At 36.1% G+C, this 14692-nt stretch overlaps 2 protein-coding genes across 2 annotated transcripts in view; one reads left to right on the top strand and one right to left on the bottom strand.

Annotated features, from left to right (window-relative positions):
- Window positions 1–14692, top strand: part of LOC306872949 (uncharacterized protein) — an 819728-nt gene that overhangs the window by 131198 nt on the left and 673838 nt on the right. The gene's annotated exons all lie outside the window — the stretch shown is intronic.
- The window catches only part of LOC306872264 (long-chain fatty acid transport protein 1-like), a 13439-nt gene continuing 2991 nt past the window's right edge, over window positions 4245–14692 (bottom strand). Inside the window, exons 4-13 of the mRNA XM_079420762.1 lie at window positions 14427–14663; window positions 11700–11796; window positions 11522–11613; window positions 9226–9335; window positions 8639–8848; window positions 8427–8553; window positions 7522–7659; window positions 7275–7439; window positions 5974–6120; window positions 4245–5227 (exon numbers count right to left, since the gene is read on the bottom strand). Coding sequence (XP_079276888.1) covers window positions 5070–5227; window positions 5974–6120; window positions 7275–7439; window positions 7522–7659; window positions 8427–8553; window positions 8639–8848; window positions 9226–9335; window positions 11522–11613; window positions 11700–11796; window positions 14427–14663 — 1481 coding nt within the window. The 3' untranslated portion in view covers window positions 4245–5069. The remainder of the gene's footprint in view (window positions 5228–5973; window positions 6121–7274; window positions 7440–7521; window positions 7660–8426; window positions 8554–8638; window positions 8849–9225; window positions 9336–11521; window positions 11614–11699; window positions 11797–14426; window positions 14664–14692) is intronic.

Raw genomic sequence — 14692 nt, 5'->3', positions numbered from 1 at the left:
TGACTGACAAACAAAACCCTTTGCAGTGTGAGTAAATAATTGTTTTATCTTAGTGCAGTTTTGATCAAACATGCAGACAGCTGCTCTCTGTACTGCTGTGACTGTTTGTGGGTCTAAAACCTTTGCTTTACAAGTTTATTTTTTTTATTATTATTTTTTTTTTTATTCAAGTGAAGCTGTATTTCAGTTGGTGGTGTCTGTGCAACAGATTGGAAGACCTGTTTCTTTTGGTCATTGGATAGTTTGGCCCAGGGTCTGAAATTAACTTTTCCATTAAGGGGATTTTTTTTTTGCCCTCAGGAACATATTTAATGTTTTAAGGGAAATGTTTTATATTTTATTAAATGTGTTTATTATATGTATGCTGTTTTTAATGTCAAATACTTAGATTTAACCAATTACTAAGAATTATAATGAACCAATTACAATAATTTTTTAAACATCAGCTGAAGGAACCTACACTGCAAAGATGGGACAGAAGCTGCATCTGATATCACATTTATGTGTATTTGCACAGACTGTTAACAAAATACACTGTACATGTATTTACACAATGCATAATGTACAGTAAATGGCCAATACATTATAGGGCAATATCATGAAAAAATATTACTGTTGATTAATGCTCTTGATATTGTTTGCGGAAATGCCACACTGAAATCTCGGGAACCTCCAGCAAATTGTTAAAGTAACACACACAGAACTTGCAACTATGGTTGATTTTGGGAAACGCACAAAAACATATATTTATCTTAAGCTACATATTTGTCTCCTTTAATGCTTTAAAAAATATCTCAACAGCTTCACATAGTGTGCACCAAGTCAAGAACTCGAAAAGCACTAAATGAATGAGTTTAAGAGAGATTTAGAGAAAATATATGTGAATAAGGATAATGTTTCTTTTTATAGGATGTGTATGTGTGTGCGCATCATTTGTTGTTAGAAATAGTTATGTACCCAATGCCTTTATCAAAATTGATTTACAGAAAAAGTAACCATGCAGCTTTTTTGCTGAAAGGCACATACATGGCTTATGACTCAGTCTTGATTATTAACTGACTAATTTGATTATTAATAAATATTATATGGTAGAAATGTTTGAGCTCATGCTGAGACATTTGACTTGGTGCACACTTTGTAATGTTGTTGAGATCTCTTTTAAGCTTTAAAAGAGACCACTGAGAGAGTTTTTGTCTCAGGAGAAGCAGGAGACTCGTGCTAAAAAACTCCATTCGATTTTAAAGTAACCTGATTGCTGTCTAGGAGAAATATTTTAGATGTTAAAGGGATCTCACTTTTGATTTTTCTTGCTTCTGGGCGTAACACACTGTTGGTGTTTCCCAAATGAACACCGAGTAGTGTTAATTTAACACCGGGGATTTTACTGCATATTCTAGCTACAGACAAAACAAGCCAAAGACATGCCATTTTTTGAATATATTTATTGCTTTTTACGGATTAGAAAATAAAGGCCCGGTTTCACAGAATAAGCCAGGCTAAGGCATAGTTCAATTAGGACATTTCAGTAATTTTTATAAACATGCTTAGAAAAAAACATTACTGGTGTGCATTTTGAGACAAAACAAAGACACTTATATATTTTAAGATCAATCAGTGCAAGTTTCTTTCAGTTGAAACAGCTAAGACCTACATTTTAGTCTAGGACTAGGCTTAAGCCTTGTCTGTGAAACCGGGGGAAAGACTTCACATTTGTTTGTATCAGGGCTCAATTCATACTTAAGGGATAATTTACCCAAAAGTGAACTACTAAGTTACAGTAGATAACTTAACCCAATGTGCATCTTTTGTGTTTTATGTTTTAATTTGTGGTAAGGGTAACTTACAGATCTGCAGATATACTTGTGTCATCTAAAGTTTTTACATCCAGTCTTTTTGTGATTTGCGCGCGAATCAAATGCTCCACTCAAATGATTTCGCGCCTCGATTGGACATCACTCCCTGCTGGAAAAAACAAGAGAACCCTGCCCAAAACACAATAGAAAATGTAATGGGTTTAATGGTTATAATGAGAATTTTATTGGTTTTAATGGAAACTATAATGGCGTCTGCTGGTATGTGATGGATTCTATTGGTGGGATGTTAAATCCTATTGGGAAAATGCCCAAAACACACTACATAAAGGAATTTTGCAATGGTTTTACTGGTTTAAAATGGTATTTTAATGGAAACCATTGGAATTTCTGATGGTTTCTATTAGGATTCTATTGTTATTTTTAGCAGGGCTGTCACTATGGTTATGGATAATTTTTGATTGAAGCAATGGTAAGAAAGCTGTTGCTGTTTGACATTTTTTACTACTAGTGAGGACAAATATCATTTACATAGGCAAACTGGTAAAATCCAAGAAAACATATCAACGATGGCGAGTTTCACTTCAGATACTTCAGATGAGAACAGACCAAGGCCTGCACCACAATATCAGTATTTTCTCTGAGAAGTGAAGGTCTGAGTCATATTCATGAGTTTGTGAATGTGGTCTGTGGATAAAGATGTTTTCTTTCAGAAACAGGACAACGAGACCAACAGGTTTTCAACGGCACTGTTCAATCAGCCCAGGCTGCATTTTTACTGTTACCGAAAATGAGATGAGCTACGACTGTAAGTCTAAGAGTTTCCGGTAAATGTAGTTTCTTAGGATCATTCACACACAAGGTATGCATTTAATGATTATAGATACAGAATCGTGTATTGCTATCTATTGCTATCTAATCCTTTACTTACTAACTGAGCAGTACATTTACAACTTTATCAGTGGCAAGTTATATTAATATGAATATTGTGTAATCTGCATTACTTACTGTTGTGTGTGAATGTAAATCTCTGTATTCACATTTGAACTGAATGCACTAAGACTTTTTACATTGATTTACCATTATTAAAGATCCGAGTAAAAGTTTCTCAGTACAGGTAACGTTTCAGGTTTGTTTGTGCAACGCTTTTCACAAAACATATCATTTAAAAGCAGGTTTACAGAAATGTCCAGCAGCATCAGATTTGTGCAGAATCTCTTAAACATCTTATACCAGGTTAGTCTGATCTTCATAACAAAATGCATTAATTGGACAGACACTTGCTTGAGATGTAGCTGATAACACCATAACAGACATTAATGACAATTGTAAATATATTTCAAAAGCATTTCATCCTAATTTGATATTTAGTGTCACATTTACCGGTGTGGAGTCATTGTGTTTTTTTTTTTTGTTTGTTTTTTCCAGCAAAAGACACCAGTGATAGAAGATGCCAACTATTCAAGAGCGTCTTCTGAAGACTCTAGATAACCTGGGCAAAGAAAAACTAGACAGGTTTAAATGGCACTTAAAGAAGAATGGGTTATAAATGCTCTCTATATTTGTGTTCAGATGCCTGTAATCTCACACTGGACCCAAACACGGCTCATCCGAACCTCTTTCTGTCTGAGGGGAACCGTAGGGCGATGCACATGAGAGAGAAGCAGCCGTATCCGGATCATCCCGAGAGATTCGACTGGCAGCCGCAGGTCCTGTGTCGAGAGAGTCTCACTGGACGCCATTACTGGGAGGTTGAATGGGACACGAGGATGTGGGTTGAAATAGCAGTGACTTATAAAGGAAGGAGGTATAAAGGAGCTGATAATGACTATGCGTTCGGCCTTAATTCACGCTCTTGGGTGCTGAAGTGCTCTCGTTTAAGCTATCTTATCATACACAATAAGAGTATGATTAATATACCAGTCCGTTCAGCATCTAATAGAGTAGGAGTGTATGTGGATGTGTCTGCTGGCACGCTGTCCTTCTACAGCGTCTCTGACACACACACACTCACACACTTACACACACTCAACACCACGTTCACTGAACCCCTCTACGCTGGGTTTCTGCTTCAGTCAGACTGTTCTGTCACTCTCTGTGAGATTTAACAGCCTTTGGACGGCCTTTACAAAGTACAGTATGATGACAGAACATGATTGATTGTTATACTTTCAATATCATTTGGTAATTAGTTAATGGGATAGTTCACACAAAAATGATCTTTCTCAATGGTCCTTCAAGAACTGATTCTACTTCTATGGAGCATAAAAGAAGATATTTTTAGAAATGTCTCTGTGTGGTTTTGTCCATAATGGAAGTCAATGGGCACTCTTTACAACATCTTCTGTGTTCAGCAGAGGAAAGTACATCATAGAGTTTGAGAAGACATTGTCTTTCTATGATAATGAGAGTAAGAGAAGAATTCACAGCATAAAACTATTGAGTTAAATTTATTAAAATTGTTTAGAAATTCAAGTGAAAGTAAAATATTCAAAACATCTAAAAAAGAATAAACAATCTGATTTGCTAACAGTATGATTATGTACATGTCACATCAGATCATTTTCATTCAATTCTCAGAAGCTGTTGCTTTTAACATTGAAATCGTACAGTTTAATGTGTGTGATCTGAAATGTTTTGCATATCTGTAATACTATTACTGTTACCTCTCAGAATTTAATATATGTATGTATTAAAAAGATATCTCAGTATCACAGTGTTGACCACAGTAAAAGTGCTGTAAGTGATTTCCAGTGCTGTAAGTCAATAATAAGTTCTCAACGGCAGCTGAATGTGAAATCCCCTCCAAGACCAGCAAACCCAAACACATACAGAGCCTTCTGATTGACTAGTTAATCACACATGGACTCATTTTTGTGTCCTTTACAGTAGTGTTTTTACATCATGAAACGTATTTCGGTAATATCATGTAAAGCACCTTTGTGTTTAGTTAAATTAAAAGTGAGAAAAAGTAAGTCCAGTGTTTCTAATCAAAAATCTGTAACATATCTGAGGCTTGTAATAATAAAATGAATTTCACTTCCAGAGGCCATTGCTGATGTGCTTGAACTGAAAAAGGTAGTTTTTGTACTATTGAACAATGTGAAAGCCTAGTGAAAGAACTAGTGGTTTCAAGTATTAACTCAACAGTGTGGCAAGTATGAGCTTGATTGTAGTCCAGTTATCTAGCTGATTTGGTCAAATAAACCGTGTATCGATACCCAACGATGAAATGTACACAATAAGACTCTCTGTTTCTTATAGCGATACTTTTCCCTGCATGATGGCGCTGTAGAGCTCCTCCGTCAGACTCTCGTATCGCCCCAATCGGCTGTTGAGAAAGAAGAGCCGGTCGCTGGTTTGTCGTGGGTCGAATCCCTCCTTCTGTAAGCGAGTCTTTTGGATTTTAAATGTGCCTGTGGGGGAAAGACATGAAATACTTTACAGGAATACAGATTTTACACTGTAAAAAATGAGAATCAGTCAAATTTACAGTAAGAAACTGACATCTGTAGACTCCAGAACATAAGATTTGGTAGCAACATTTTAGATTTCATGGATTTAATTTAAATTTGCAATTAAAAACATATTTTATTAACTGATATAATGTTACTTTAACACACAAAAAACACAGGTGGAACAGAAAAAGTCACATGAGGAATCAAAGCTCATACAAAAACCATTATGGTAACAACATAAGATGTAGATAAAGCCCAAATATACTGTACATAATCAATACAAATTATTTAAACATAATGATTCTGGGTATGTCAATACAATTTTCACTGTAAGTTATCTATTTAGAAAATCTTTAGTTACCTAAATCCAAAACTTATTAGAAAAACTTATATTTACAACATAGTTACTTAGAAAAACTTAAATGTAAAACTTTAGTTGCTTAGAAAAAATTTAATTTGAAAAGTTATTTAGTAGCTTTAAAATTGTAGTTACTTAAAACTAAGTACTTTAGTGTAAAATTACAAAGAAATGTCTCATTAGATCTATTGCAGTTTTTCAAAGTATATACTATAGGAGCTGTTAACCAATTAACACTTTCTGACCGGCCTTTATCGTTAAATTTAGGATATCTTTTACAGTGTATGTTTGAGGTAAACTAAACTAAAATACAGAGGGAAATTGAGCATGAATCTGTTTCTGTGACCTGTTTTGTCGACCTCAGGAGAAAGTCGTAAGAAGACGGGGCGAGCGTATGAAGGAAGAGCGTTCTGCACATCTCGTAGAAACGTCTCACAGTTGAAGTCATTCGTCACGTCCGCTATGGCAGCCATTCCTGCCTTCCCCTCCACACCTGATGAAAAACACATGGCAACCCAAAGCTTTAACACACACTTTAATAGAAAATAACTGTGTTCCCTGGATGTCAAACACATGCACTGACATCGCTGTATCATGATCTCTGATCTGGAGTTTAATTAAGCGATAATTGACCGTTATTGAAGAAAAAAGTCAAGGGTCAAGATCCCAACTAATGCAAACACTGACCGCTATAATGGTGACTTACAAATTGTGATTTTCTTCTTTGGTGATTCTGCTTGTTAACATCAGGTGTCTTCAATAATGGTCAATCATCACTTAATTAATAACCTAATTATCTCATTAACTGCTTCAGTGTTTATATGAGTCCAACTTCATTTCTTTATATGAGAAATGAAGTTGTAATTACGAGAAATAGTTGTAATATGTAGTCTTTATTACGTAATTATTACAGAAAAATGCAATTGTGATGTTTACAGTCACGTTTCAAAATGTAAAATCACAACTGATAAGTTGAAACTACACAAAATAGCTGCAATTGTGAGATGTGAAGATGCATTGTAAGATATACAGACACAGATTGGAGATATAAAGCTACAACTGTGAAAAATGACGGCGGCCGAGAGAGCTCCACATGCTGCAAACAGAAAAAACACCCTCAAATTAAGAAAAACAACTTCATCAATTTGACAACACACGTGCTGTAAATGCTCACAACACAACCAAATAAAGAAACGCACTGCAAATTAAATTCTTTATTTGTTTGTGTTGTAAGCATTTGCAGCACCTGCTGTCAAACTGATGGAGATGTTTTCTGGATTTGCTGGAGCTTTTTTGTATTTGCATGTGTTTTCTGAAGTTGCAGAGCATTGAGATCTCTCAGCCACCGTAAAAAAATAGTTACAATTGTAACATATAATATCAGTGATTTAAATCGCAATTACTAAAAAAAAAAAAAAGTTGCAATGATGAGATTTCACATTTCAAGAAATGATGTCACAACTGGGAGATATAAAGTTGCAATTACAGGAGTGTCAATTTCAAGACATAAAATTGTATTTTTATTTGGTGGAAATGGGCTTCGGTGGAGAAGAGATGACTGTGTGCTTTAATTTAACAATTTTGAGAAGGGGTTAATGTATCATTCTACCATCTATCGTTTATTATTTCCCACATCTGCAGACTCACCTGGCACTGAGACGCCGTACACGGCCACGTCCGTCTGATTCAACAGAGCGCTCAGGATTCCCTCCACCTCTGTGGTGGAGACGTTCTCACCCCGCCAGCGGTACGTGTCTCCACCCCTGTCCCGGAAATACACATAACCGAACTCATCCATCACCATCAAATCACCTGAGAGAGAGGACCACAGAGTGAGAACCATCCATCTAACACACATGTGGATCCGTTCACATCTGGAGAAATCTGACTTTACCCGACACATACGCAGAGTCTCCCTGTTTGAAGACATTGTGAGCGATCTTTTTATTGGTGGCTTCTTGATTCGCGTAGCCATCAAAACGACGTAACGGATCCTGAGGATTGATTCGGCCAACGATAATCCCTGGTTCTCCTGAAGTGCACAGAAAATACACAAATACACCAGGGTTATTATAGTGTATAAATATATAAACTTTTTATATTTTTATTTCACAATTCAAAGTTTTATTTCAGCTGGTTTCTAAGGCAAGATTTAACATTTAAAGTACTAAAATAACAAACTAAACTAATATTAAGTAAAGGATCATGTAAAATCAGCATGATGTGATTGCAAAATATACACTAGTGTTTAAACGTTTGGGTCAGGAAGATTGTTTTTAAGAAGAAATTAATACTTTTATTAATCAAAAATGGATTATGTTGACCAAAAGTGAAAGTAAAGTTCTATTTCAAATGACATTCTGTTGAGCTTCAAGAATCCTGACAAATCAAATGCATCACAGTTTCCATAAAAACATGATGCATCAAAATCATCGATAATAATCAATGTTTCTTGACCAGCAAATCGGCATATTAGAATTCATAATAGACTTCTGAAGGATCATGTGACACTGAAGACTGGAGTAATGATGCTGAAAAATCAGCTTTGATCACAGGAATAAACAGGATATTCACATAGAAAACAATTAATTCAAAATATAACAATATTTCATTGTTTTTACTGTATTTTTGATCAAATAAATGCAGCTTTGGTCAGCAGACAACAGATATCCCTACTATACATTAAATCACACAATTTAATGTTAATATATTTATTATTATTTAATATTTTGCTTCCTTCTTTAGATATTAAATCACACATCTGCTGAATGTTTTCATATGTATGTGTGTGTTTCTCACCAGGTTTGCACGGGACACACAGTCCTCGACTGTCCCGTATTAACTCCATAGTGTCCTCGTCTGCTCTCAGCAGTCTGATGGGATAAAGGCTGGGCAGAATCACACTGTTGAAGCCACACGACCCCACCTGGCCAGAGAAGCACATTACACGTCCGTAAATCACACCCAATACCTATTCAGATCTAATGAGTTCAGTAAACGTTCACACACACCTTGTTGTCCATGTTGGCGAGGCTGCAGTTGCACTCAGTGGCTCCGTAAAACTCACCGATGCGTCTGATGTTGAAACGTTTCATAAACTCTTCCCAGACGTTGGGCCGCAGACCGTTGCCCACGGCGACACGCACCTGGTGATGAGACTCGGACGGCCGGACCGGCTGAGATAACAGATATCGACAGATTTCACCGATGTACTGGACCACCTGTAAACACACACAAACCTAACTTAAACACTTGAAATCAACCATCAACAATCAAACTGAATACTGACGCTTCGATACCGGTGCAGAAATATCCGTGGTATAAAGATCATGCGGTAATGATGCTTGTTTTGGTTTTACTCATATTTTACACTATACATAAGATAATGAACCGTTATATTTATGAATTTAATAGACACTTTTATTCAAAGCAACTTTAAAAAGATTAGGAATATATACTGTAAAAATCAAATTTTATTTCATTTTGTCATCCTAAATGCATAATAATATGATGAACTGAGCTTTAAAGATGTTTTCTGTGCTGCCATCTAGTGTGAGACTATAGAAGATGACTAATGCCTGTGGTCAGAGGTCCTCACAGTGCAGTTGTATTTGATGCAGTCGTCCCAGAAACGGCTCGCGGAGAACTTCCTGCGGATCACCACCGTCAGACCATGCAGCAGACACTGACCCACACCCACAATGTTCCCTGGGAAACACAGAGAGAAGAGACACGATTGGCTGCTTACACCTGTCTGCTGAACTTGTGCCACCTAAACTACAGATTCAGTTTCAGCATTTAATGACACTTAATGTGTTCCTTCAAGAACCTGCAAAGCTGCAGACTTTAATAATTACCATTACAAGTCATATTGTTAAAATGAAAATGCATGTGCATGGCCAGTTTTTTCAGTAACACTTACATACCCTAAACTTAACAGTTTTATTCCTATCTATAATCAAGGTTTTTACTGAGGGGTTTGTACATATTCACACTGATTTATATAATATGTTACCCCTGTAAACATGGTAAAAGTAGATATATCTGAAGGTGGTGCATTTTTCTCCACTTCAGTAACACCTAAGCCCTTTTCTCATGGGATTAGTATTATCTTGGGCCCTTGTGTGATTTTGAAATGACCCTCCACATCAGAATATCGTGTGGTGCATTCGCACGGGATAACCGAAGCCTGTGACTTATCTCCTGGATACGATGGCAAGGCTTTGAGAGTCCCGTGGTCCGGTTAGATGGATTTAAAAAAAGAAACTAATATAGTTTCGTGTCCTGTGTCATTTACATTTCACTAGGTTAAAATAATATCTCAAGCTTTATGCTTGATTTATTTGTAACACATAAACCTTTTCAGCTTTCTCTTTCTGCAAATTGTACAGTTGTATGGTGTAGTATAGCGATATGACAGCACCCAAAATACTATCAAAACACTCCAACGCAGCTCCATTCTTTACGAAAGATGGATAAAAAGGTGCACGGGAAACAAAAACCTCGAAAAATAATATACGACCTGGCAAATGCTGGCCAAATCACAGAGATGCTGATTCTACTAATATTATCACAGGACGATAATATGTTACATACAGGTCGATGTTCGGCGAAATATGGTAGGTCATTTGTGGGGGAATTTCTACTTTACAAATGACAGACATGGCCGATTCGCATGGGATTAAGATCACAGACAACCTCCACAATTATTACAAAGAACTGGAGGTCAGCAGGTAACACTAATCCTGTGCGAATGGGGCTTTACATACCCTAAACTTAACATTTGTAGTCCTATCTATATTCTGAAGGGTTTTACTTTGCAGTTTGTTCATATATCAGTGTTAAAAACATGGTAAAAATGCATAGGTTTAAAGTTGGCGAGTTTCTGTCTCCACTTTAGCAGCACTTTCTTACACCACATTTAGCAGTTATTCCTATCTACATTCTGAGATTTTTACTGACGGGTTTGTTCATGTATCATTCACACTGATTTACTAGGATTTGATTAGACAAACACTACAAACACGCATCAAAAGTATTTAAAAACTACAAACATGGTGTATATACGCGACCGACGGACAGGTAGAGAAAGGGATTTGAGTGATAAATAATCAATGTCTAACCTGATAAAAAATATTGATTTAATGTTATCCACGTTATATTTCATCTGCAGCAACACAGTGAACTTTTATAATGATACGTTTGGTGTTTAACTTTGAAATGCATCATTATGCAACACATGAGCAGAGTTCTCGGCATGAAAGACCCGTGATGTGCTTCTTTATTTCTCTCACATACGGTAGGAAATCAAATTAAACGAAATGTGGATGATGTTAACTGTTACAAGATGATTGACAGGGCAGTTTAAACAGTTACAGGATGCACCTAACTAAACAACAGAGCATCAGTTAAAGATGCAGCTATGAAGAAGCAGTATGTCTCAAAGCTTGCCTACTATTCGCTACATACTCAAAAGTATGTACTTTGTCTTCACCAAAAGAGTACATACTTTCAGGGCATAGTATAGGTAGGCGAATTGGGACACAGCATGTGACTAGGGTCCATGGACTGGTGGTCACCAATATAGTTTTTTTTTTTTTAAATAGCATTTACTCAAACTGATATTAACACTTATCTCACACAATATTTAATCAAAACTGTTTACCTATTGACAAGGCTGTTGGTAGATTATGGAGTTGACACTAGGTGAACTATTACACTGGTTGGGTTATCAGATGATACTAGTAAATTTGAAACTATCAAATATGGGCCGATTTATCAACCTGGTCGATATGACTAGAATGAAGGTTTATTTGAGGAAATCTGCAAGATGAAGAGAACGAGTGAAGGACATAACGTGAGCAGAACGTGATGTTTGTGTACTGCAAACATACCTGCGGAGTGATAGAGCGGCAGGCAGCAGTAAACGACATCATCTGGCCGCAGACCGAAGGAGTAATATCCAAACGCAGCGATGCGATAGTACCTGTTTACACAGCACACACAAACACAGAGTGACACAGTTGCACACATGACGTCTGCTCTGTATTTTAAGAACAGCGTTGCACAAACCTGCTGTGAACTATGATAGCAGCTTTAGGTAAACCCGTTGTTCCTGAGGTGTAGATGTAAAATAACCTGTCTGAGATGAGAAACACACGTGTCACACATCAAACAACATCAAACTGAACACATACTGTATCATACAATGCTGTAGCTTTGTAGATAATTACAGTCATGGCCAAAAATATTGGCACCCTTGGTCAATATGAAAGAATCAAAGAAGGCTGTGACAATTAATCTGCATTGTTAATGCTTTTGATATTTTATTTAAAAAATTCACAAAAATGCATTACGATGATATAGACACACGTCCTCTTCTAGGCAGTTTCATAACATTTTATGTTGATTGGAAATTCTAAATTATTGCCCTGATGGTGCTCTTGCTCTTTTCTTAAAGCCACTTCACTAATTTGTGAAGCTCAATTATCTTTTGCTGCACATCAGAAATACATTCTTTGGTTTTTCTCATTGTGATGGATGATTAAGGGAATTTGGGCTTTGTTTTCCCTCCTATTTATATTTCTGTGAAACAGGAAGCCATGGCTGGATAATTTCATGTTCATAATCACCCTGGAGTGCTCAAAATTGTGAATATGAATGGGAAAATACTTCAGAGACATTTTACTCATAAGATAATATGAGTAATAATGATATTTCCCCCCATTTTAAATTCTTATTATTCCATGAAAGGTTTGAGTTTTGTGATTTATTTTAAATAAAAGATCAAAAGGATTAACAATGCAGATTAATTTTCACAGCCATTTGATCATATTTACCAAGGGTGCCAATATTTTTGACCATGACTGTATAATGACTTCAGATTAATTAAACCCCAGCATTACCACTAAAAGAAGAAATACCCATACAATTAGGATTTTTAAAAAAATTTGATTTATTTTAACTCTAAAATAAATACAGCTCACTTTCCAACAATTACTCATTTAACGTGCATATTAATGTTTCGACCAACAATTTTACATAACTTTTCCTCTCTTTATTATAATACTTTTTTTGGAAAAACAAAACAAACTGAATAACTTTTGTAGTGATAGTGATTCCAACAGCAATTTTGAATAAACACTGCAGTCAACATTTTAAGTGGATCAAAAATGTTATTCAAAGTTGTCCTAAGAAAAAAACACATTTTGGTTTTAGGTTTTAGGACAACTTTGATGAATGGTTTTGATCCACTTCAAATGTTGACTACTGCATTTTATAGCTGAGCAAAACTAGAAAATAATCTATATTCACTATGAAAATTTCCATGACTGTTTCGTATTTGCTCATTTCCAGGCCTGTAAATTAGATTTTGTCTAAATTACACAAACCTTTTGGAGCATTGTGATTCTTTACTTTGAGACATTGTTTTCATGAAAAAAGACCCTGCCCAAACTTTACTTTTGGGTTTTATTGTATTTTTTTGTAATATTTTAAATATATTTAATTTTCAACTTAAACAATGAGCACTATTAAACAGAACATAAATAAAATATAAAAGCTAATAAAGAAAAAATAAATAAAGAGCCTTAGTTCTTTATATTATACGGAAGTTCTAAGCAGCCATGCATTATTATAATTTTTCTGTCTTGTTTTGTCGTTATCACGACTTAATTTTCTTGTGATCTCGACATAACGAAAGTTGTTTTGTCATTATCTCGACATAAAAGTTGTTGATCTCAACGTAAAAAACCGTTTTCTCACGATGTAATTGTAGCTATCGTGAGAAAATCAGGGTCGCTATATTGTCTTCGACGATAAAGTTGCAGACCCGACAACCTCCTTCTCAAGTGTCGAACACTTATGTGTAAGTCGTCAATCACTGACAGACACAGAGCTATTTCAGTTTGAGTGAGTTCCTGATCAAAGTAAAAGCGAATACGATCATCCATGATGCTGCGATGATGCTGCTTCTATAGCATTTTCTCATGCCGAATACACAGAGAAAATTAAGTCTTGATAACGACAAAACAACTTTCGTTATGTCGTGATCACGAGAAAACAAGACAGAAAAATTATAATAATGCATGGCCGCGTAGAACTTCCGTAATATTATCTATCTGTCTGCATATATATATATACCCTGGAGCACAAAACCAGTCTTAAGTCGCTGGGGTATATTTGTAGCAATAGCCAACAATACATTGTATGGGTCAAAATTATCCATTTTTCTTTTATGCCAAAAATCATTAGGATATTAAGTAAAGCTCATGTTCCATGAAGATATTTAGTAAATTTATCAAAACTTCATTTCTGATTAGTAATATGCATTGCTAAGAACTTAATTTGGACAACTTTAAAGGCGATTTTCTCAATATTTAGATTTTTTTGCACCCTCAGACTCAACTAAGGTTCCCTGATATTCCCAGGTTTTTCATTACTTTAATAACCATGTTTTATTCAAAGTGATTTACACTCATTACAGTTACCCTGAAGTAAACTCACACTCAAACTACACACGTCAAAATCATCACTGACTACACAGGTTGTGTAATGAAGGACATGAATCAATCTGTGTCCCACATATGCATTATGGGGGAAAGTTCAGGAATACATTGTATGACTCATGTTTACAGCTGAAGACACTGCTGGGCGTCCCAGAGAGAGGTTGTGTCAGATCTGACTCGCGTCTGGAGACAACTGAACCCAAAGGAACGAAACACACATGTACAGGATCAGGCCAGCTGACTGGGTCAGAGGTGAATTAACCAATGACCGTTCAGCCTCTCAAACATTTACAAGCCCTTCGTCCATCAGTCTGTCTGTGCCAGACACTGGTGTCTTTCTCCTCGATCTCCTGATCCTGGTTTCTGGGCGTCTCCTCAGGGACCGGATCTGTTTTCTGCTCTCTTTCTCCCTTCATTGTGCTTTTCCCATACAATCTGCTTTTGTAGCTCAGACTTTCTTTCTTGGCTGGCTGGTAGACTTGGCTGGTATGTAACCTTTTCCCCACATTAACACCCACTCGCTCTATCACTGAAAACACACATAATACCACTGCTCCC

Source organism: Barbus barbus (assembly GCF_936440315.1).
Source record: "Barbus barbus genome assembly, chromosome: 7".
NCBI lineage: Eukaryota > Metazoa > Chordata > Actinopteri > Cypriniformes > Cyprinidae > Barbus > Barbus barbus.
This window is presented reverse-complemented; position numbering and strand designations above follow the sequence as displayed.